The 24,480-nt window shown below is 37.2% G+C and overlaps 1 protein-coding gene across 1 annotated transcript in view; it reads left to right on the forward strand.

Moving 5' to 3' along the window:
• The window catches only part of LOC107728598 (calcium-dependent secretion activator 1-like), a 111,552-nt gene that overhangs the window by 988 nt on the left and 86,084 nt on the right, over window positions 1-24,480 (forward strand). Inside the window, exons 3-4 of the mRNA XM_016538825.1 lie at window positions 16,420-16,533; window positions 19,229-19,561. Of these exons, the coding sequence (XP_016394311.1) occupies window positions 16,420-16,533; window positions 19,229-19,561 (447 nt within the window). The remainder of the gene's footprint in view (window positions 1-16,419; window positions 16,534-19,228; window positions 19,562-24,480) is intronic.

Consider the following 24,480-nt stretch of genomic DNA (forward strand, 5'->3'; position numbering starts at 1 on the left):
ATATAATGTAAAAGATATAAATGGTATCTCGTGGTAAGTAGCCTTCTCACATCCTTTCTGGTACTTTACTAAAAATATCAAAAATCGAATCTTAATGTGCATGAGGGTAGATAACGGTGCAAAGACAGTAGAAAGTTGTACCGGTGTAGTGCCTCAGTGGCAAAGTGTTATATAACATACAGTTTTGTTTACAGTGTGTACTGACCTGAGCACTTGCAGAGATGCCGTTTGAAATATTTTTACTCAGAAATTGAGACCATTCACCTCCGCCCCCCAGCATCTCAAATGCCTTCACCAGGATATCAAAATAATAATGATTGTATATGTGTAACTCTCTGAGTAAAATCAAGCAGACCACCTAAAAGAAATGTTTACAAAATGCTCTGAAATTGTCCCACATAAACAAGGAGCCAGTGCACTGCCATATTTTCACTGTTGAAACCTTTTCCAATACCATATATTGTCAAACGTTTCCAATCAATATCCTGTTGTTGACTGAGTTTGCAGCATGTTGAAGAGAAAAGTGGAGGCTTAAAATACAGACTATCTTATGCTTAAGAAGACTTCTTGTATTTGAGGTGGGACTGGTTTAGATGGAATGGTAGTGGGACATCTATTGTTAGCACTTTAGTGCACGTTTTAGGTGGCGTGATATAGAATACCACCCATATAATCTTTTACTGTGAGAGTCTCACACTTGTGCAGCTTTTTTTTTACTAGTGTGTTTTAGAAAAACAGTCCAAAACATGCCAGATAAAACCTTTATGTTACTTTGAATGCTTGTTTTGTGTGTTTGCTGTCAATGGATATCATAAAGATGCATAAATCCAGATGGTTTTTGGGAGTTCATGGGCAAATCCCTTGTGAAAATAGCAATACCACTAGGCATTCCCTCAGGTCCTATGAGGAAAAGTGCTTGATTGTTATTCAGGAATGATGAAATTTGTTTTTACTAGTTGTCATTATCTCTCCATTGCAGTGTGGAGTTGCATGCAAAACATGCTTCTGTCTAAGATTAGTTGATTTAAGATGTTTTACCTATCAAATCCAAGTTTCTGAAAGCTCCAAAGCTCTTTAACCCCGAAAACTAACAAAGAGGCAGCCGTGCCACATTAGCACAATGTTTGATAGATCGAGGCTTGGTGTTTGAGACATTTTCTCCTGGCTTAGATTCAAAGGTAGAGCTCTAACAGAATGAAGTTGTCTTTTATGTCAGGATCTTGAATAATTTATGAGTGTTCATCATATCCATGAGTGCCTTGTTCAAAAATGTTTATCGTATATTGTAGCTTCAGCTTGGAGAGTTTATCATTGTGAAGAGGATATTTGAGAGCCAGTACATTATGTAGTGTTTGAATTTCAGCTCCGCCTCATTTTAAGACTCACTGTGAGTTTCATTTCATGCAATCTAAGGTCAAAAACAAGTCTGTCTGTCTTATTTGGTTGTGTCCCCAGGGGCTTGTTTGCTTGCTTCTATTGTCTTCGGTGCCAGTGCCTTGGGACAATAAAAAGAGTCTCTGTGGGAAGTTATTCTCCAGCCATTGTTGTGTCCTCACAGATAAGACTCATGTGAGACAAAACATCAGGAACCAGCAGGTTTCCTTAGATATACAATTGTGTTTTTGTTACACTGTATATTCTTTGTCATTATAGTTCTACAGAATCATTCATAGCCGAGAAAAATCTGATTAATCTGCAGAATTAACCCTTTCACTGGTGAGTTTAAAATATTCTAGCTGTCCCCCTAGAGTGAGTTTTTTTAGGCGACCTTTATTTTAGAACGTTTCCCTTTTATTGTTTCCATGGCGACACGTCATGCTTATCACGTGACACACCGCAGCCACGGAAACACTGTATGACAGATATATCGCTTTATTTCAGAGTTCAGAGTTGAGTTTATTTCAGAGTTTAGAGAGTTTTGTTTTTCATGGTAACGCGCCACCGAATACACAAAAAATGGAAGAGAGGGGTGGGGTGAGCAGTAGTTCATTATCATTTAAAGAGACATGCACCGAAACAGATCGCTGTGAACAGAGCTGTTTTTGACAAGGTAAAAAATGTGCTGTTTTACACGACCATTGAGTTATTTTAAACCAAAGTATGTTGCAGACATTTTGTGCAGACCCTTAAGAATCATATCAACTTGTGAAAAATGGGCCTCCGATGTCCCCATTAATCATCTCAGATTTGGCTTTCTCAATAAAAGATAATAATTAATAATAATTTGTTACATTTATATAGCGCTTTTCTGGAGGGGGGAATCTCCTCAACCACCACCAATGTGCAGCAACCACCTGGATGATGCGACGGCAGCCATATTGCACCACAACGCCCACCACACACCAGCTTATTGGTGGAGAGCAGACAGCGTGATGAAGCCAATCAGTATATGGGGATGATTAGGAGGCCATGATGGTCAGAGACCAAATTTGGCAAAGATGCACTGGTCAGTCATACCATACATGTTGTAATGGTTTTCCTTTGAGAATAGATGGAAATTCAATACAACTGAGCGCACAGAGATAATAGTCTACACTAGTCATTAGTCAGACATCTTCAGCTAGATATCTGCCATGGTCACACTGAGAAACTCATTATATTTCTTCAAGTGATATTCATCTAATGTGTGGTCATATTGTTTACTGTTGTTCAGCAAATTTTCACTCCGAAATCCAGTCATTACAATAGCAATTCACGCTTTTTCATGTTTCGCAAATTTGCTGCACTGAACAGAAGAAAGCTGCTTGGTTTTCACTAGAGGTTAACGTCCTTAAATTTTCATAAATCCACTCATTTTTGCTAGCTTTGCTGTATAATACTGTGTATAGTTGTTGTTGTTGTTGTTATTAAGTTCAATATCAAATTAACATTAGTGTTTGTTTACCTCCCTCCCCCCATCTTTGCTCTAATTACGATGCAGTGACATGCTAATACCCGTTTTAAGATTATAAGCAGCTCTGCTGTTTTTATTAACGCAGGACCTGTTCATGCCGCCAACTAAATATGGAAACTCTCCATGGTGCTTGTTGCTGTCTGCTTCAGAAATGGTAGTTTAGTCAGTTTATTAGTCATGATGACAAGGTGCACACTGTCACATACTTAATGATCAGTAGGACCATGTCAGATGTCTTACGCTACTGCCGCTCGCTGTCTCCGGCACGCACCCACCCACACACTGAATGGAGAGCCTAATTAAGAAAGCTATTTATTTCCTACAATTTCTTCTCTCTCTTCCTTTCTTTCTCATTCTCACTCTCTCACACACTAACAGACAGACCAGCACACATTTAGAGACAAACAAGCAGGCACAACAGAAAGACTGTTCAGGGAAGCTAGTTACACTGAGCATGCATGCACATCTAAAACCCAGTCAATTATGCCGCTAATGACTTTTGCATAAAATAAAACAACAAAAAAGTCACAAATAGAGACGTTAATTAGGGCAGAGTGCAACTACAAGAGCTGGCGCAATATGGAGAGGGTTTGAACTCCAACCTCAGTGCCAGATATGATGTCCAACAACAATATGGTGGTATCTGTGTTTAGCTGTAGTAGATTACCTTGGTATTACTAAAGAGCACTCTGCCTTACAGTTGTAAGAGTCAATCAGCTTTTTTATGGTGGCATCACAATGCTTAATAGAGTGAAACAGTCCTGCCATACTTTTTCAGCGGCCTTGGCTTCAGAAGCAATTTTCCCATTCACTCATCAGGACTTTAAAAAAAGTCTTTGTTAAAGAGTTATGAACCAAACCAGCAAATACAAGGTAAATCGCACCATTACGAACTTAGATTTGAAGCAAAAAAGTATTTGAAAATTGGACAAAAAAAAAAAAACAGGTACAAGACTGAAAGGTACAAGACTGTGTGATTAATGGTTTTAGTGGGAGAAAGAACTACAGTCCCATAAGTCATTGCGAATGACAATTGAATTAAAATTGATGGAGGAATATAGAACTACGGATTTAAAGATGCATGGATAGATAGATTTATAGATATGGATAGATAGGTATAGAGTGGGTGGTCATTTTGATCTCTCTTGGCGCAATATTCTCTGATTGGGGGAAATTTCTTTGCAGAATCATGGGTAATGTAGTTTTCACCAGGAATTCTGCTGTTAAACATAATTATTTTAAAAATAAGTTTAAATAACATGATCTGTTGGCTTGAACAAAAGCATATACCATCGATTAACAACCTTGTAGCTCACAGTAAGTCTGTCTTTAAAGATTTATCAGTTATCGTTAAAAATCAGTTCCACACTATGAAGAAAGTGAATGGGATTTTTACTTCTGGAACCCGATTGTTGCACTTTATATGACAACTGTGGGACTGGAAGTCCTGCATTACATTTAAAGGACCAGCATGATTTAAATTTTTTTTTGCAAGATTTACATTTACATTTAATCATTTAGTAGATGCTTTTATCCAAAGCGACTTACAAATGAGGACAATAAAAGCAGTCAAAACTAACAAAAGAGCAACAATATATAACAATAGTGCAAATGACAAGCCTCGGTTAGCCTAACGCAGTACACGTAGCAAGATCATTTAGAAGTTTCATCTGGTCTTGTTGAGATATATAGTTGAGTATCATCAGTATAACAGTGGAAACTAATCCCGTATTTTCTAATAATATTACCAATGGGCAACATGTATGCAGGTGTAGCATTGTCCTCTGGTTTGATCCACGTCTCTGTCAGGGCCATGAGGTTTAGTCTTAAATGACTTGTAATAGAAGTAATAAAATCTGCTTTGTTTACAGCAGACTGGCAATTCCAGAGACCAATAGAAAAAGAAAGCAGTATATTAGTAGACATAGGCAAAGTGCGCTGGTTGTTAGGATTGTGCTGCCTACAGTGTGTGATGCATGGTTTGCGAGTGGTAGTGATAGTAGGGATCTGGAAACACATAGAGAATTGGTTATTAAAACTGAAAACAGAAGGGAAACGAGTAGTAGGAAAGAGGCTGTTGATACTCAGAGATGGTAAAGGATTAAATTTCCAATCATTAGAGATAAGCAGACCAGTACCTCCACCTCTTCCAGTCAGACGGGGGGAGTGGGAAAAAGAGAAATTATTTGAGAGTGCTGCAGGTGTAGCATTGTCCTCTGGTTTGATCCACGTCTCTGTCAGGGCCATGAGGTTTAGTCTTGAATGACTTGTAATGGAAGTAATAAAATCTGCTTTGTTTACAGCAGACTGGCAATTCCAGAGACCAATAGAAAATGAAAGTAGTGTATTAGTAGACATAGGCAAAGTGCGCAGGTTGTTAGGATTGCGCTGCCTACAGTGTGTGATGCATGGTTTGCGAGTGGTAGTGATAGTAGGGATCTGGAAACACATAGTAAGAATTGGTTATAAAAACTGAAAACAGAAGGGGAACAAGTAGTAGGAAAGAGAATGATTCAGAAGCGATACTTATGTGCCTTGCCGGTGTCCCTGTTCGGTGGAGTCGAACGGTAGTCAATGGTCTTTACACTCTTCAGTCTTCACACGAGGAGAGCTTCACACGAAGGCTGCCGTGGTATACTAAGCTTTTTATATTCGTCTAACAAAACTCAAATTGAATTAATCTGGACACACTTTCCTGTTTATCACAACAAATGGCCAAGCAAAGTGCACGACACTGACAAAGTACGCGATACAGTACGAGACCAAACACGATTTCAGCATGTCTCCACACAGTAAACAAAACAAGCGTTTCCTAGCAACGACAACTGCGCTAAACACTGAGACAAGAAATAAATACACTTACGAGCTGCTTTTAACTTCTGCTGATTGACTGCTTCTCTCAAAGAGTATTTCTTTACACTGTGTTTTGCTGGCGCTTTAACACACTTTCCTTTTTATCACAACAAATGGCCAAGCAAAGCGCATGACACTGACAAGGTACGCAATACAGTACGAGACCAAACGCGATTTAGATTTGAGCTTCAACAGCACAATTTATAATGTTATTGTTGTCACATTTTATTCCTGACTTAAGTTTTCAGCCTTTCCCCATTTAGGTACATAGCAGCTATATATGAATGACTGAAAAATATCTGCTCGAGGGTGTTACCAAGATGGCGGCCAAGTCAAATGAATTACCTAAAGGGATTTTAGTATTATGTAGCATGATCCGATCTTTCTTCATAGAAGCATATTGTAAGATTGGACAAGAAATGAGAATAATCTAAATTGTAAGCATGGAGTGCAAGGTGTCCTCAGATGATCCTTCAAGACATAAGCTGCTAGCTGTGTAATTTGATGCCCTTACAAGAGTTTTGATTGAGTTATTGTATGACATCATTTACCACAATCTACTTTACAGAGAGAATAATAGCACCATGATACCACACAGCAGCATTTTCAGAGGTTATATGTTGAAACTCCTCTAATCTGTTGTGCCTGTCTCGTCAAGATGTTCAGTTACAATTATTTGCCCAATTTAAATTACAGGGCCTATTCTTAAGATGCAGTAGATTTGGAGTTAATTACAGCCCTTGTTTTTAAAAAAAAGACAGTATCGTTTCCACTTTTTGAGTCTCATATTGTTATAACAAATACCTATTTTACAAGATTTAGTTATTTCTGTTTTTGAGGCAGAGAGAAAGGAAGATTATTCAAGTCAGTGTATTGATATATATCTCTCCACAAATCCATTTTCTTTTCCACTCCTTCGCTGAGCAAAAAGGCGATGTTCAGCTCCCATCTTGTGCTTGGGAGGGCAAGAATCTGAAAGGCCATTGTGTTAGAGACAAACCATAACCCAGATAAGAGCTCTCTGTCTGTGAACGGTCTGCTGAGGTTCCTCTTACAGCTAATGTGTAGTGTAGACGGATGCACCAAAATGGCCTTAAGAGCCCTACTAGCTGAATAGGCCTGATCTGAGGTCAGCAGGCTTTCATTGTGGGCTGAAGATCTTGACGTGCAGGCAGGGGGGAAGATTGCTATTGTGATAGCCGTGATGGATTCACAATCAAGCACTGGCTGATCTTGGGTCAGCTGCGAGTAGGAGAGGTACATTAACTAGGTTGTTATTTAAAATCCATGCAGAAGTATTCTGGAACTAGTTCATATTGAAAAGGTATTATTGAAACTCTTTAGATATGAATAGATGTTTTTAAGTATGTGGTTGTTGGTGTAAAAGAAAAATGCCATTCATACTTTTGTTAATTCAGGTTGTGCAAATTGTCTTCTGTAACGGTTATCTTGTGAAATAATATCTAGGAAATAGCATTGCTAATGGAAAAGTCCACAGAGCAAACATAACACAGTATTTTTTTTTTTACATTTGAAAATGGTTTGCTTTTTAATACATTTGTTTTTATTATTATTTTGTAATTATTGTATTATTATTGTTTTTTTAATGTGCAAGTTAGTTTTGTTTAGTTTTCATTTTATTGCATTTTTAATTGATTTTATTTTCATTTTTTATTATTTTATCATTCGAACACATACATGCATTAACCACTAGATCACAGCTTTTCATTTTTTTTGCATTTGCTTTTTATGTTTCTATTTTTTTTTCTTAAGTTTTTGAAACAAACTGTACTGAGTGAAAACACAAACATTCATGCACACTTCCCTGTGTGGATTTAGCAAACATCTTACAGTAGTACTAATGAGCAAACCACACACAGATGTACGTGTATCCATGGTGAGTGTGTTTATTTGTACGGATGGGTGTTTGTGAGCATGTGCTTGAATAAAGCAGTGTAAAGGCAGTGGGAGGATGACCCTTTCATGTGCTCTTTGTTGGTTGTTTGTAATCTGGGATTACACACCCATTTGCCTTCTGTGATCTGTTACGTAACTGCCTCTATATGCACAAGAGTTTCTGTGGGAATTAAGAAGGTTTGAAGATACATTTACACATATATGTGGTGGACAGCAGCATGTGTTCATTCAAAGGTATGAATGGAGATTTCAGTGATTGTACTACTGGATTTAGAACTACTTCTTTTACAGATGGGTTCAAGTCAAGGGTGTCTGAAAGTAGTACGTTTATATTCAGAACAATACTGATTGTGAAATCCTGTTTTTGCCTCAGAGTGAAAATGCATTTGTGTTAATTGTGATGTAATTTAAAATAAGTATTGTGAGACATATAGCGACCGTTATGAAAAATAGTCGCACTTGTAAGATATTAAGTCATAATTGAGAGGAATAAAGTAGTGGTTACAAGAAATAAAGATGCAAATGTGAAACATGAAGTTTCAATAGTAAGGTATTTAATCACAGTTGTAGGAAAGTTGCAACTACAAGAAATAAAGATGCAAATGTAAAATATTAAGTTGCAATAGTAAAATATTAAGTGACAATTGTGAGATATAAAGTCGCAGTTTCGAGAAATAAAGATGCTAATGTGACATGAAGTTGCACTTACGAGAAATAAAGATGCAAATGTGAAATATGATGCGGCAGTTGTAAAATATTAATTTAGAATTGTGAGAAAGAAAGTTGCAATAAGAAATAAAGATGCAAATGTGAAATATGCATTCGCAGTTACCTTATTTTTTACTCAAAGCATAAACATACTTCCATATAAACAAAGAAACAAAATGACACATATTTCAGTGTCTGCTTTACACAAAGGGAATGCAGTGTATTAATGACTATACAATATTATACAATTACCTATGAACACTCAGTCAAAGTTTGAAGTCTGGAGCGCTTGCTTTCCTGTCAACCATCAATGCAGGAATGCAGGCAGCATTGCTCATAAACTGAACATATCATCCAGAAGACATGAAAAGAAAGACAGAGAGAGAGAGAAAGACAGACAGGCGGAGACTCGAGGGACTTTAAAGCAGTGTCTCTCTACCCCGGGCTCACTGATCACTAATAGGAATCTGTTCTCAGAGAGAAACCACAGCCTGCCATTCCAACGCAATCAACATGAGCCCAGTGGGCACCTGGGGAACAGACACACACACACACACACAAAGGCACATTCCATCATAAAGTCAAAAGGATGTGGTAACAATGACAGGCAGTTCTCAGACTAGAACATTCTATTATTCTATCTAGTATTATTATGAGCTGCATGTATTAAGATTTATTGTATTCTAGAGTTGACGTATTGTACCTGAGAGCTGAGATGTATGGAAGCCTGCTGCTGCCTCTGAGTAAAAACAACTGAAAGGTAGAAAAAAAAGCATTTAAAGTTTTGGGTTGGTAAAATTAAAAAAAAAAAGTTTTTAACTCATCAAGGCTGCATTTATTTTATCAAAACAAACATAAAATCCGTAATATTGTGACATTATTATAATTTAATTTAATTAAATGCAATTTATTCTTGTGATGACTAAGCTGAATTTTCAGTAGCCATTACTCCAGTCTTGAGTGGCACATGATCTGTCAGAAATCCGGCTTTCCCTTTCATGGGAACTTCGAACTGCGTCCTCTAGGGGTCGCTATGGGGAACGCCTCGTCGTGACCCGTGTCTGAAGCATACATTGAAAAAACACCAACTCGTTGGCCGGCGACAGCCATGACGTCACTACCGGTGCGACTATAGTATAAATAGGCGCTGGGAGCACACATCATTCTCTTCTAGGCCAAGACTAGTATGATTCTAGGTTCTTGGTCGTATTCCCTTAAATGAATCTATTTCTGATTCCAAGCCTTGAGCTCTACGCAGTGTCTCGTTCCCTACTCAGGGAACCATGGTTACATAAGTAACCTGAGACGTTATCTCACAGTTTGACTATATTTCTTTCTTTTCTTTTCTTTTTCTGGGGGGGAAACAGGCTTCAATAGAGATGTGCTTTATGATTGAGTTTTTCATAAATATGCATTCAAACAGCAACAACAAATCTAACCTTGCATTAAATCAGCTCACTTTACACACAATATCAGTTAAAATCAACAATTTACTTTTTCATTATATGTTCCTGGTCTTATTATGCTCAATTTGTCAGTATATGTTTTTCCCAAGAATTAATTTAATTTAATTTATAAAACTGATAATTCTGGTTGATTGACTGGTTGAGCTGTGTTCGAAGGCATTGTAAATTACTCTATAAACATACACCTGTGACCTCATTACATCAGTATTACTCCACCACCTTTGCAACCATTCTTCTATTAGTATTACTACACCAAAGAAATTGATAAAAAATCAATTAAGTGAATTTTGACTTAGTGGGTGGTCCAAGCACATGCTAACTGTTTTATGTTAGGGATAAAGCACTGCTTGCTATGCATGACGTGGAGGCATTACAAATGTTTAATGCACAGCTAACCATGCATTATTCCACTTATACCATGGTCATTTGCCAACAATGATTTTGTACAGCAATATTTGACCAGAAGGGTAAAAATGACAGTTATTTTCGTCAGTTACAGCCTAAGTCCCTTTAAGGCAAGTCATTTCACTTTGAAATGCCTCTCGGGCATGCAAGTGCATCTCCTATCTCTTTGAATGGGGAAACATCAAATTCTCCAGAACTGTTCGCCAAGCTTACAATTAAATTTCATATTCAAAATCACCAATGAAATCTGACAACAAATGTCTCATAAATGTTGTTTCTTTTGCTCAAATAGCATTTAAAAAGCTTATTTTTTTAACCTGATCTCATGAATGTGCATTTCAATGGCACAATTTTCTGTTTCTATTTGGCATAATATTTATATGCAGAAATGGACTTTGGCATGCATATGATACGCAATTGGTAGGTTTAGGGGTGTGGAGTAGGTGCGTATCATATGCACAAAAAAGTGTATTATATGCACATCAAACATGTGCGTATTGTATGCACGCCAAAGTCAGTTTCTGCATATAAATAAAAATATTGCGTATGCATATAAATATTGTTACAGTTTGTTAGAGCTAGCATTCTGCCCGCTTCAAATCAGACACAGAGATGAGATAGTGCTGTAAGATCACATTTGATTGAATAAATTATAGCATTTATTTGAATTATCGAGAGAGAGAGAGAGAGAGAGAGAGAGAGAGGGTTGAAATTGACGTGTGTGAAATTACCTGCGTCTGTGCGTCTCTCTCTACAAACAATGAAGCTGTGATTTTAGTTACTTCAAAAACAGCAATATTTTTAGGAAATATAGTGTAGCAAATCAGTGTCAAAGCTGTTTTATTAATAAAAGTCACAGGGCAGTTGACAACAAGTTTCTGTGCTCCTGGATGTTTCTATGTGTGCGCAGCACAATCTCTGATCTCTGTGTGCGAGTGATGTGTGTGTTTGTTTGTGTCATTGAAAGCAGTGCATTAATATAGAACGATGATTAACAGTGACTTTGAACTATCTGTGCATTAAACGGTTTTAATGCATAACTGCCAGCCAATCAGAATCGAGTATTAAGATAGACCATGGTAAAAAAAAGCCTTCAGTGAATTTACTCTGCTCTGCATCATGTCTAACGCCCCTTAGTTGTTCTAAATTCACTTTATTTTATTGTAGTTTTTTATGTGAAGCCTTTGTAACCTTCCAAAAGGTAATAACTTCCTCTGCCTTTGAAAAAACTTTTAATTTTGTGTGAGCATCATCAAGCCCTCTTATTTTTCAGTCCCTCCCCTCCAACTGTCTGGTCATTAGTATGATTTTTTTTTCTCATTGAACATTCTGTTATCATGTAACATTAGGGAAGTAAAATGGGTTGCGAGTGCCCCTTCATGTTGACTTTAAACAATGACAGACAGCATTTGAAATAAAAAAATAGTTGATTTGTTAACAATTATGAATGCACTTAATTGCAGTATTTAAACCGATAAGTGGTTTGCTCTTAACAGTACTAAACCATCTGCTTCACATTTGCTTCTTGAACTTTATGCAGTATAGGTCATATTTATCAGTTTAGATCATACAGTATGTTCTTAGAAACTATACATGCTTGAAATTGCATCATTTTGAAGTTCCTTATTGTACAGTAAATCTTATGACTCAAACAATACATTCTTGCATTCTGACTGAGTGACATTTGGAAAGCCTTTCTTCTGTCCCACGAGCTCTCTCTCTCTCCAGCTCATTATTGTCTTCGTCTCTCTCACTGGTAAACAGAGCAAAAAAAGGAACGGACATGGGATGTTGACTCTCCTGTCGAACAAAACCAAATGCGACGCTCTGCTGAGCGTGAAGGGAAGCAGAGACTCTGCTCTGTGAAAAACAGTTCTCTGTCGAAGAGCACTTGCTGGAATCATGCGCTTCTAGCATCCACACTAGGAAGGTCACATCAAGTACTGGCACTTTAATGGGAGCATGCACTATAAAGATCAACAATTTATATAGACCATGTTGAAAAACTCTCCTAAACAGATGATTTGAGCACAGGGCTTAGGTCAGCTCTAATAAAGTCAACAGGAATCAATTGTAAGCTTAGCTTTAGCTTAGTGTTTTTTTTTTACATTCCCACAACATGGACTTTTTCTAGTCTTCTGTTCAATCATGTAAGCTTCCCTTCCCCCCATATGTCCCCACCCCCACTCCAGTGGAGGAAAACACTGTGGATGCACGTAAGGTTTTAACAGATTGATACAACCCAGGATTTACCATCATTATCTAGTATTGTAGTTAGCCTGTGTGTATCTGTGTTAGTAAATTACTACCCATGGATTCAAAGACAAGGGCCTGCGTTTTGTCAGTTGCTATAGTAACCAACAACAGGCAGGTGTGAGGTGGATCTGAGGTTGTATGTGTGTAGCCCATAGCAGTTTTACTGTTAGCACATAAAGAGACTGTATAACAAAACTGGACTACTGTACTTTATTTAGCTTCTGTGTTGGAACATAACAGTTTACGAACTGGTGTCTGAACGGACAGTGTGAGAGTCATTAGCTTTATTTATTGCAGCCTAGGCGCTCCAGCTGCACCAGCGTGTGCCAACAGCAGTAAAATAGCCATAACCTGAAGTTTAACAACATGATAGTTTAATCTTTACAGGGAGAAAATTTGTCATTTCCAAAGAAATAAAGAAGAGGAAAGGACTGGCGGGAATGAATGAGGGATGGAGGAGCGGAAGAGGTGAATGATTCATTAAAGGCTTCCAATTAAATTCTGCTCAATCATTAATTCCAAGACTATTCGTTATGAGAGTCTCCGGTGACAGGCTGTTTATTTATTACACTGCACACCTTAGATATTCAACACTGATATGATTTTCAAAACCTTAGCTATGCCAGCTGTGGTGTTGGAAACAAATTGCATTAGATCAACAGAGTTTAGGCTGACTATTATGTATATTTTAGGAACAGCAGCGTGAGGACTGAAATACATTTACATTGAACTGCGGCATGAGGGTGAGTAATTAAAGACATAATTTTTATTTTTGGGTGAACCATCCCTTAAATTTAAAGGGATAGTTCACCCAAAAATGAAATCTTCATTAACGTGCTTAACTTCGGGTGATTTGGAAATGTCAAAATAGCATACTACCCTTATTGTTTCTGTTGTAAATGGCAGAAACAACACTATATAGTGTATATATATGCGTGTATATTAGCGAACTGCTTGTATAAATAGTATCATATAGCATTTAGCATTTTCTCTTATTTCTGCCATATATGGCAGAAAAAGCTGGAGTAGTATTAGCATACTACTAGTGTATGTTGGCTTAATGTGTAATAGCATGCTAGCATTTTCTTGTATTATTTCTGGTATATATAGCACAAATAAGAGTAACATATTAACATGGTATATTTTAGCAGAATTAGAACCTTTATCTCTTGTTTCTGTCATACATGGCGCAAATAGCAGTAGTATGCTAATATATTTGCACTCAACTAGTATATATACTGTAGTATACTGTACTTTCAGCTGAATTTGTTTCTGCCCTATATCACACAAATATGTTAGTATGCTATCAGTAATGAGGTTAGCAATGTACGAGTCTACTGGCGCGCATTGTCATGGTGACGTAGAGAGAACATTACGATGAGTGTTTAGAGGATACACTTTAATTGCTCTACATCAACCTATCCATTATAATCACTCCAGCAGTTACCATGGGAGTAATGGAGCTAATGCAGCTGCCTCTCATAGTCATGAGGTCATACTGTTGGATAACCTGAGAGGGGATAATGGGGTAAGGGGTGTGTTTATGCGTACTCCGTGACCATGGCAACATATTTGATGAGAAGGAACACCTGGGATTTTAAAAGGATGTCCAACATTCACATAAACACACACACACACACAGATCTCCATGCTGAAAACAGAGACCATATGGTTTGAGACCCTGGAGGTGGGCGCACTAACATATCAAAGGCCTGCTGTTGTTTACCGGTCAGGTGTGACAAACAAAAGAAAATTAACTAAATGCAGCATCTCATTGAATTAAAACAATGGTGAAATTAAAAGGAAATTGTGTTTACATTGATCTTCTGATTAACAATTCAGAGTGTGCTCGTGTTTGTATTCAAGAGAAACCAAGAAAATGACCAAGAAACTGTAAGCAAACCATTGCATAGCATCTTTTCAATATGAAAAAATTGTGAACTATTTGTTGATGTACATTTATTTAAAAAATGTTTAACATTTTCAGTTCTAACCACGTTTTTTTTCTTCATCCAGTATTCTGGTGCACTTGGAAATATGCCATTTCAGAAGTAAAATGGAATTCGAGCAGCATTAGTTGTATAAAATTACCCACAATGCTTTAGATTAGAACAAAGGTCTGAAGTACATATCCTTTCTTTACTACAAGTTCTCTTGAATGTTTCAATCATTTCTATCTTTTCTTCTTGTTTTGTGCCACTTATATCAAGGCCAACTGTGTAACTAACCTTCTTTGTTGAAAAGGACTAAGCGATGAGTCACCTATGGCTATTGTCAATATGTTATTTTTGTTCTATTATGAATCATTTATATTTATTTCATCCACAAGTTGGATTCAAGAAGTCAGAACTTCCTCTTATAGCACAATAACATCAAATCGATCTCATTCTTTGCCTGTATTTAATTGTAACTCTCAGTAAAACCCAAATTTTATACTGAATGGCTTATTTCACTTTTAAATTCTTATGGCAGGAGAAAAAACACAAGGGAGGAGTGGAACATGGGATAAGCTTATAATTATCAATTCCCTGACTCGGTTATGAGACAAGAGATTTGGTCTCCTCTTAGCCTCTTAATAATTTGTGTGTTGTGAATATGAGCAAAGTGGAGAACACCTTAGTGTCACAAATGGAACATGAATACCAGCTAAGCAGAACATGAAAAGAGCTCTGAAAACATTAGGGAAATCAGACAAAGCTTAACTGTTAAAAGCCAAGCATCCAAACATAAAATGCATCATTTCATATCAATATAATGAGCAAAACTCATGCAGCACTCTGTGGGCAATCACTTGTAATCTAGATGCTTGTTTCACATTTCTTCCAAATCGAGTCTCTGTCCAGATGGATGAGAAGTGTTTCGAAATGGGCAGTGTCTCTCATTCTCAGTTGTCTAGAGGTTTTATGTGGCCTCTTGGCTGAAATATGATCTGTTTTTGCTATGTGAAATTGGCAAGAGGTCTAATACTTAGTGGGAAAAAGTCTGTTGCTATTATGTTTTTGTTTTTCTGTGGTTCGAGGGTCACAATCACCTCTTCATCAAATGCTAATTATAACATTAAGTGAAATTCAAACTGATCTTAAGTCAAACCAGAATGAAAACATATTCCAACTTCTACTGAATGAGTTAATTGTAACATTTGCTGAGTCATTCTGGAGCTGGATTCATGAAAGAATCTTATTTTTTTTTCTTAATTGCTATTTTCTTCTTATTATCTTATTTAAAAAAGTTAAGAATATATTGTATGCTCAAAACACTTCCTAAGAATGTTCTTATCTTTATAAAAACTTAAGAAGAACTGAGTAAGATGTTGATCAGCAAGTCTTTGGCTAGAAAAGCCATACAATCAGATAACACTAAAGCCAGGAATTTTCTTTGTAAGAAAAAAAGTTGTTCTTAAAGGGATAGTTCACCCAAAAATGAAAATTTGATGTTTATCTGCTTACCCCCAGGGCATCCAAGATGTAGGTGACTTTGTTTCTTCAGTAGAACACAAACGAAGATTTTTAACTCAAATCGTTGCAGTCTGTCAGTCTTATAATGGAAGTTTCTTGCTTTACGGCGGATCGCAGACTTATAAGTGCATTACCGCCACCTATCTCTCAAATGGACCATTGACACTCCTAATTGAGATTGTAGATGGAGTATCAATGGTCCATTTGAAAAATTGCAATAAGAAGTTCTTAATTTTGAGAAATTTCTTCTTTCTTAAGAAGAAAATTTCTTCTTTTTTGTGAATCCAGCCCCTGGTCAACAAATGACTACATTGCCATCTCCGTCTTTTCCTCCTATGAATGAAGATGTTCCAAGCTAGAACAGATGCTGTGAACATCTGGATGTTTTTTTTTACTTGGATGTCACATGGAATATAAATACATACTATATTTCAAATTCTATATTTCTGATGTTTTCTCTTCTCAGATCAGCAAACAGCACCTTCAGACAGTTAAAGATCGTTTCCAGGCCTTTCTGAATGGAGAGACTCAGATTGTAGCCGATGAAGCCTTCATCAACGCTGTCCAAAGTTACTACGAGGTTACGCTCTTTTTATTCATCAGTGCAACAAGTCTGAACTTACAAACTAGCTCATCTTTCAACTGATTTTCTCAGTTAGCTTTATAATGTAAAATCCTGTGCATGCAAACCCTGTACACTACCGATCAAAAGTTTGGGGTTGGTAAGTTTTTTTTTTGTTTCATGTTTTTGAAAGAAGTCTCTCATGCTCACCAAGGCTTCATTTATTTTATCAAAACTACAGTAAAAACAGAAATTTTGTGAAATATACTTTTGTGAATATTACTTTCATGAAATATAATTACTTTCATGAAAGTCTCTCACACATGAGAAAATTCAAGTCATATCAGCGACCTGAAAAAATAAATTTTATTCTACACAGGAGTGGTCTGCCATGTTGATACCATGGATACTTGGTAACCCCCCTATTAACTTTTGGTAGCATAATAAATAAATCCTAGATGAAAAATGTGCCTGCAAATAGTGTATTTTTGCAATGGCGTTAGCAACTAATAATGCTTTTTTGTGATGTTGCATGCCAATAAGTGTCATTATAGAGCCCAAGGCCAGTGTGTTGGATGTTTGAAGCTAAATGAGAGTTAACAAAACACAAACAGCAGAAGAAATTATTTGGTGCATCATTAAGCTTTATTTTGTGCAGATAAAAATGCTTTTGAATGCTCAGTTAGGTACCTTCGGTTAACTTTTGAGGACATCTAAACAGATCCTTTGTCTCTCCCATTAATATAATGCAGTTTAAAAGGGATTGTTTAGAAATGTTAAGCTGTTTGCTTTATGCTGATTTGATGAGCAACGTAATCCATGTCGGTGCATATATTAAATACATAAGTACACAGTTGCAGTCAATCTGTTAAATGTTTAAAATTACTTTAGCTCAAGATGTTGAAGGTATTAAGTCCTTGCAAAGGATTTAGTGAAACTTTCCTCTCTGATAAATATGTAGTCTCAAAGTAACACATTTTAATTGTTTTTTAGGTGATATATTATCTTTTATGACCTAGAAGAGGTGAATCTGGAATAAATTGCCACACAGGCTAGAGTTTTGGGCGAAAAGGAGATTGGTCTCAGTATGGGTGGTAATTTAATGAGGTGAAACTAATGAGCGAAATGCCTTTGTATTCAGTCACAGCCAAAGCCAGCTTTTTCAATTCAATTAAACCCTGATACTCTTATTGAATTTGTGCTGGATGTTCCCTCTCTGTCAACTCATCTCCCCTGCTTATCCAGGCACGTTAAGGGAATTGTGTCCACTGGAGAGAGGTAGGCCGAGATAAAAATACAAGAGGTGAACCGGTGAGAGAATACAGAAAATAAAAAGAGTGAAAGAATAGATTATTAAATAAATATAGCCTTAAACCCTACTGCAGACTGTCAGACAGATTCTGCACTGCCAGATTCGCACCAATTTTGTCTTGTTATAAATGTGACCCTGGACCACAAAACCAGTCTTAAGTCGCTGGGGTATATTTTTAGCAATAGCCAAAAAAACATTGTATGGGTCAAAATTATCGATTTTTCTTTTATGCCAAAAATCATTAGGATATTAAGTAAAGATCATGTTCCATGAAGATATTTTGTAAATTTCCTAACGTAAATATATCAAAACTTAATTTTTGATTAGTAATATGCATTGCTAAGAACTTCATTTGGACAACTTTAAAGGCGATTTTCTCAGTATTTAGATTTTCTTGCGCCCTCAGATTCCAAATTATTAACAAACCATACATCAATGGAAAGCTTATTTATTCAGCTTTCAGATGATGTATAAATCTCAATTTCGAGAAATTGACCCTTTTGACTGGTTTTGTGGTCCAGGGTCACAAATCAGGACTCTACTGTGCACTTTATGACACAGGGAAAATCTTGCCTAATTTAGGACAAAGTGTTTCTCAAGTGCCTCAATAGCCGTTTAACAAGGTAACACTGACCTGCAGCCAATGTTTTTTGAACCCAGAAAAATTGCTTTACTTGGAATTGATAGAAGCAGCCTTGGCCTCTGATTCTCTGAGCTCATCCCTTCATTCAGATCACACATGAATCTGTGGCTGTTAAGATTGATGGCTTGAGCTTGTCTCTGTGTGTGTGTGTGTGTGTGTGTGTGTGTGTTTGTGTGTGTGTGTGTGTGTGTGTGTATATACCACAAAATGCATCAGAAATACAGCATACCTAACATACACTGTAGATCTGATGCTGTTGCATATGGGAATCTGAATATATTGAATATAAATGAATGTTGAATTGTGCAATTTGGTTTTTAAAGAAATTGTGGCATTGAGTTTAAGAATATTTAAGTATTTAAGAATATTTAAATGTGAATATAATGTGACTTTTTAAATAAAACACTACAATTTTCATTATTTTATATATTTATATATGTGTGTGTGTGTGTGTGTGTGTGTGTGTGTGAAAGAAATTAATAATTTAACAATTAACTTAGGAAGGATGCATTAAATTGAGTAAACACGTATAATTTTACAGAGCTTTCTATTCATCAAATAATGCTTAAAAAAATCTTACCAACCCCATGCAGCATGTCTGAGCTCCTCAGCTGGTTATTGTGAACTTTGATGTGCTTGAGGGTAGCTGGGAGTTCTGGAAGGGCCTGGATGTTGTTGTCATCCAACATGAGGTTATTCCAAACTATTAACCAGTAGTGTATGTCTGTTACTGTGACAAGATTTATGTTTGATCACAGGTGTTCCTTAAAAGTGACCGCGTGTCCCGTATGGTCCAAAGCGGCGGTTGCTCAGCCAGTGACTCTCGTGAGGTCTTCAAGAAGCACATTGAGAAGCGTGTCCGCAGCCTGCCCGAGATCGATGGTCTGAGCAAGGAGACTGTCCTCAGCTCGTGGATGGCCAAGTTTGACACCATCTACAGGGGAGAAGAAGACCCACGCAAACACCAGCAGCGCATGACAGCCAGCGCTGCCTCCGAGCTCATTCTCAGCAAGGACCAGCTGTATGAGATGTTCCAACAGATTCTTGGCATTAAGAAGTTCGAGCACCAGCTGCTGTATAATGCTTGTCAGGTAAGGAGGGGACATTTATGCAAGTCTGTTCATTGCCAGGGAAGTGCACACTTGTTTCTACTACATGACATGGAAAATATAGAGATATATGTGATTATCCAAGTCTGGTTTTGGCTCTGTAATCAGATTTTTACCATGCAATTCTGTTTTTGGAGGAAGATGACTAAACCCAAAGAGCTCTGTGAGAGTTGTCTTGAAAGCAAGCATAATTATGTGTTATTTCAAATTGCTTGAAATCGGTCTAGAAAGCATCTGCATGAACCAGAAAGCCTCCTGTCAAGATTCCTGCAGCAGGCTGAGGAAAAGCAACAGTGCCTTTTCTGAGGAGGTGTGAGTTTGCAAATCATGCTTCAGTTAGAATAGCTTTCATTAGACCAGCTGCAGAAATGTACACAAGTCAAACAAAACCCAGAGGGCTGCCCACATTGACTTGACGTCCTTCAAAAAGTCACACTCTGTTCACACAGTAGGTCATTTCAAAATACACTGCAGAATGATATGAATTCAGAAGGTGATGTCATCCTAGGCTCTATGGGTTGTGGTCATTTCCTGTTTGTGGTAAATGAAATGAATGGAAACCAGCAAAGTGTGAGTTTGTTGAAAAGCTATTTACACTGACAATAGCATGGATAGTGAATCATTGACTCTGCTTCGGGCAACAAGAAATGGTGTAGTAGAAGGAATGAATGAAGAGAACAGTGGAGCACAGTAGTGGAGCACAGTAGTGAAGAACGACAATGAGTGAGTTCCAGAACAATAGAATAGACAGAAAAAGGAGCAAAAGAGCGCTCAACTGTCACATTTGTAGAATGCAATCGTAATGCAGTATTTTAAGATCGTTCCAAATGGTACAGTTTGCAACTTAATTAGTAAAATAATAAATGCAAAATAGTGGGAAAGGTGAGAAAAAATAAACATACTTTGGGGTCAGTAAGTTAAAAAAAATATAGAAAATAATACTTTAATTCAGCTGAGTAAAAAAGATTTATATTTCAAATGAATGCTGTTCTTTCAAACTTTGTATTCTTCAAAGAATCCTGAAAAAATTTATCATGTTTTCCAGAAAAATATTAAGCAGCACAACTGTTTTAAATGTTCATAATACGAAGAAATGTCTCCTGAGCAACTTGTCTCTTGCCTGACAAGATTAGCAATGTGCTAATGCTAAACTCTTATTTTAATCAATTGTGAGTGGCTCACTAGGTTTTGGAACAGACCTAGACCCAGACCAGACCCAAATAAACACATGTTTTGGGCTGGAAAGTTTATGCTTTACATGCTGCCCCAAATTTCACATATCTTGCATTGCACAATGACAAAAATGACATTGAAAAACTGAGATTCAATATCTGATTTATACTTGAAAAAACGTAGGGTTTTGAAAAAATTACAATTAATTATTAATTAATAATATGTAATAAATATGTAATAAATAAATAGATAAATAAGTAAGTAATTGCGTAAAATGGAGAAATATGAACCTGCAATAGGACACTTGACCTGAAACATAATTTGACATTGTATTAAATAAGAAAAGAAAAATAATAATAATTATGTCTTTTTGGACCCCTCTGTGTTTTATGGCTTTGTGGATTTGTGTACTTGAATTGGAATAAGAATGGGAAACACCTTCATACAGAATTTCATGAAGGCTCCTGCAGATTTTGGGCAATTGTGGGATTTGTGACCAGTGGGAAAACAAAATCACAGAATCCGGAGGAGGTGTCAGTGTAGGAGTCTGCTATTCATCATTTTCCACTGTCTGTGTTCACACTGGAGCCAAGCGGGCCCACTTGAGTGTGTGCCATTTTGATTCTCTTTCTATTAGCCTCATGAATCCTACTTACTGTGTAGGAATGGTAATATCCCTGTAACCATAGCAACGGCGGACACGCCGACCAGGTCTTACCTCAAATCTTGGCATCACCCCAGTCCTGTGGTTACAAATGCTGGCATATTTGTCTCTTTCTTTAGCTTCGTCTCTCTGTCATTCTCACTGCTAGTTTATGCAGGGTGCTTAAGTCTTTTATTTTTCTCAGCAAGTCATTATTTCTGTTTTTCCTCCGGGACTTCCAAGCCCCTTCCTGCTTTTTAAATTAAATCTGGTTGATAGGCAGAGTCTGTGTTAAACAGCTGTGTGTGCGAGTGTGTCTATGTGTATAACAGCATTCAGTATCAGTGCATTGGCTGTCTCCTGGGTAGTAGGAGTTTAATCCAATCTATCGACTCTTTCCTGAGGGCATTTCAAGATACCGGCTGTGGATGGCAAGTGACTGACAGGCAATTAAAATCGATAAAAAATGCTGGAAAACAGATCAGTCAATCAGTGGAAATCAAGAACCTATTAATTTGGGACCCGTAACTCACTCTGTCACTTTAGCAAGTCTCTTGCAACTGTTATGAGGTTAATTATATATAATTATTAGAGGTGTTAATTTTGCATCTAAATGTATAATTAATTATAAAAAAACATTTAAATAAAAAATAAAAACGTAATGTCATTAATTAAAATGAAATGTCATTTAAATTTATTGAAAATGTAATATCTTTGGCTATTGTCTAGTTGTCGTTTTTTTAGCATCTCGCCTCCTCGAGCTGTGCATTTTAACAGAATAGTTCACCTAACAATGAAAATTTGCTGAAAATTTATTTAACCCTATGTCATCCAAGATGTACATGAGAAACAGAACAGATTTAGAGAAATTCCTCTGCAGTGAATGGGTGCCATCAGAATAAGAGTCCAAACAACTGATAAAAACATCACAGTAATCCACACGACAGTCCATAAATTAACATCTTGTGATGTAAAAAAACAACCAAAATAGTCCATAATCCATAATTACATTTTCTCAAGTGAAGAAGTCTATCCCCTGTTGTTCTCTCACGTCAAAATCCACTGATATATTTGTTTTTGCTTAAAAACATTGCTTGATTGGGTATTTATCTCCTGATTCAGACAAGATGACTTTTTCACTGGATAGTAAATATATTCAGCAAATTTTTCAGCACGTTCACACAAAAATGTCATTTCTTTTATCATTTTTAATTCACAAAAAAAAAAAAACAACCAACAACAATCAATTCAATTTAGACTAGACAGATGTCTTAACAGAGAACACAAAGCGGTAGCTTGACGCTGGTCTCCTCACACGCACATGGCATAGGATCAAATCCATTAATGATATCCCCCGGTGAGGGCGCAGTCACAGGATGATGCATCCACCTCACAGAACACAGCAGGATCCTTCTTCAACTTCTTGTCAGTCGTGACCCGAGTGCCACACCGATGCCACACTGGGAATCTCATCAATAGAGCCCACTGCTGGCCTACAGTCTTTCACTCTTTCCCCTTCACTCCTTCCTTCACTCATTCTCATTTCATCGGTACATATAGATTAACAAATGCATTTTACCCTGCAATGATGACTATAACTGGAACAAATTGGATTTCAGCCATTAGCCCAGGATATGCATTTTGGTGTGGGCATCCTGATGTAGGAAGCATTATTCTGTTGAATGAGATTTTGTCTTCCTGGCTTTGATAATGAAAGCCCAATCTGAAGTAATTGGCATGAATTGCAAATACAAGAGGAGCAGGAAGGTGACTTGACTGGGATGTGCGCGCTCTGGTTGATTGCTGTTAGTGAACACAAACTGATGACAAATCAGCAGCGGTTCTACACACGCACACATGCACTTCAACAAATGGCGTCCCTACTTGAATACATTCATGACGGAGACACTCTCCGTATAACTAAAAGTCAACACAGAAATGGCTAAACAGCTACAAAGCTTTATCAAAGGCTTTTCTTTAGGCAGCGCTTAAACGAGCAGACGTTGGTAGGCTGGTGCAGTGAGGACAGCTGTTGCCACTCATTTACTCTCATCAGACCTCGTCTCTGAAATGCAGATAACACAATGAGCTTTGAAAGCTCTGAAAATAAAGACCATGTATGCGTTTGTGTCGTGCTTTGCCGAATCCCTTTGCGCCCATGATGTGTGTGTGCGCTTTGTGGTGCGTGTTTTTGATGTCCGCAGTGTGACTATGCAGTGCTGAGGGTCTATGTGTTTAAAGGCGCTTGTTGTTTGACAGAAATCACCTCAGCACCCTTGTCTGATCTGAGGTAGTTGTCATGGAGATGGTAAACATGCAGGGCTTTTAAACACTCTCTTGCCCATCAGCTGTTCTTCTCTTTGAATACATTACAGACTGTAACCTTATAATTACTTCTTTCTCTGTCCATCCCCCACCCTCTCTTTTTCTCAATGTCAATCACCTTTTTATTTCAGTTATATGCCAGGACAACATTTCTAATTTTTTAATTTTCATGTAAAATGTTTGTATTTATTTTACTGCATTATATCAATTGCCGATAATATTTTTAGTTAACAATAAAACTGGAGCATGATAGATAGACACGAATTACAAATCTTACAGAGCCTTTGAATCCAGTAATGGCAGGCTATACTGTTTCTCAGCTAGATATTTAAAGGGGTCATATGATGCAATTTCAAATTTTCCTTTCTCTTTGGAGTGTTACAAGCTGTTCGTGCATAGATAAGATCCCTAAAGTTGCAAAGACTAAAGTCTCAAACCCAAAGAGATATTCTTTATAAAAGTTAAGACTCGTCCACACCCTCCTAAACCGCCTCGTTTAAACACGCCCCCACATGTCTACATCACGATGTGGGAAGATTTGCATAACACCATACAAATGTTCACGCAAAGAAAGAAGGCATAACTTTATTGTTGCTGCCAGTATTGTTGCCACCGCCGCCATGTCGTGGAGATGCTGTGTGTTTCGCTATGAAAGCGAAACTACTTTGTTTTGCCTTCCAAAAGAGGACACAACTAGATATCAGTGGTTAAGTTGTATTTACAACACTGTTCCAGAACAGTTCAAACCAAATATTCAGAT

This window comes from Sinocyclocheilus rhinocerous, unplaced genomic scaffold (assembly GCF_001515625.1).
Source record: "Sinocyclocheilus rhinocerous isolate Xijiao unplaced genomic scaffold, SAMN03320098_v1.1 scaffold757, whole genome shotgun sequence".
Classification (NCBI taxonomy): domain Eukaryota; kingdom Metazoa; phylum Chordata; class Actinopteri; order Cypriniformes; family Cyprinidae; genus Sinocyclocheilus; species Sinocyclocheilus rhinocerous.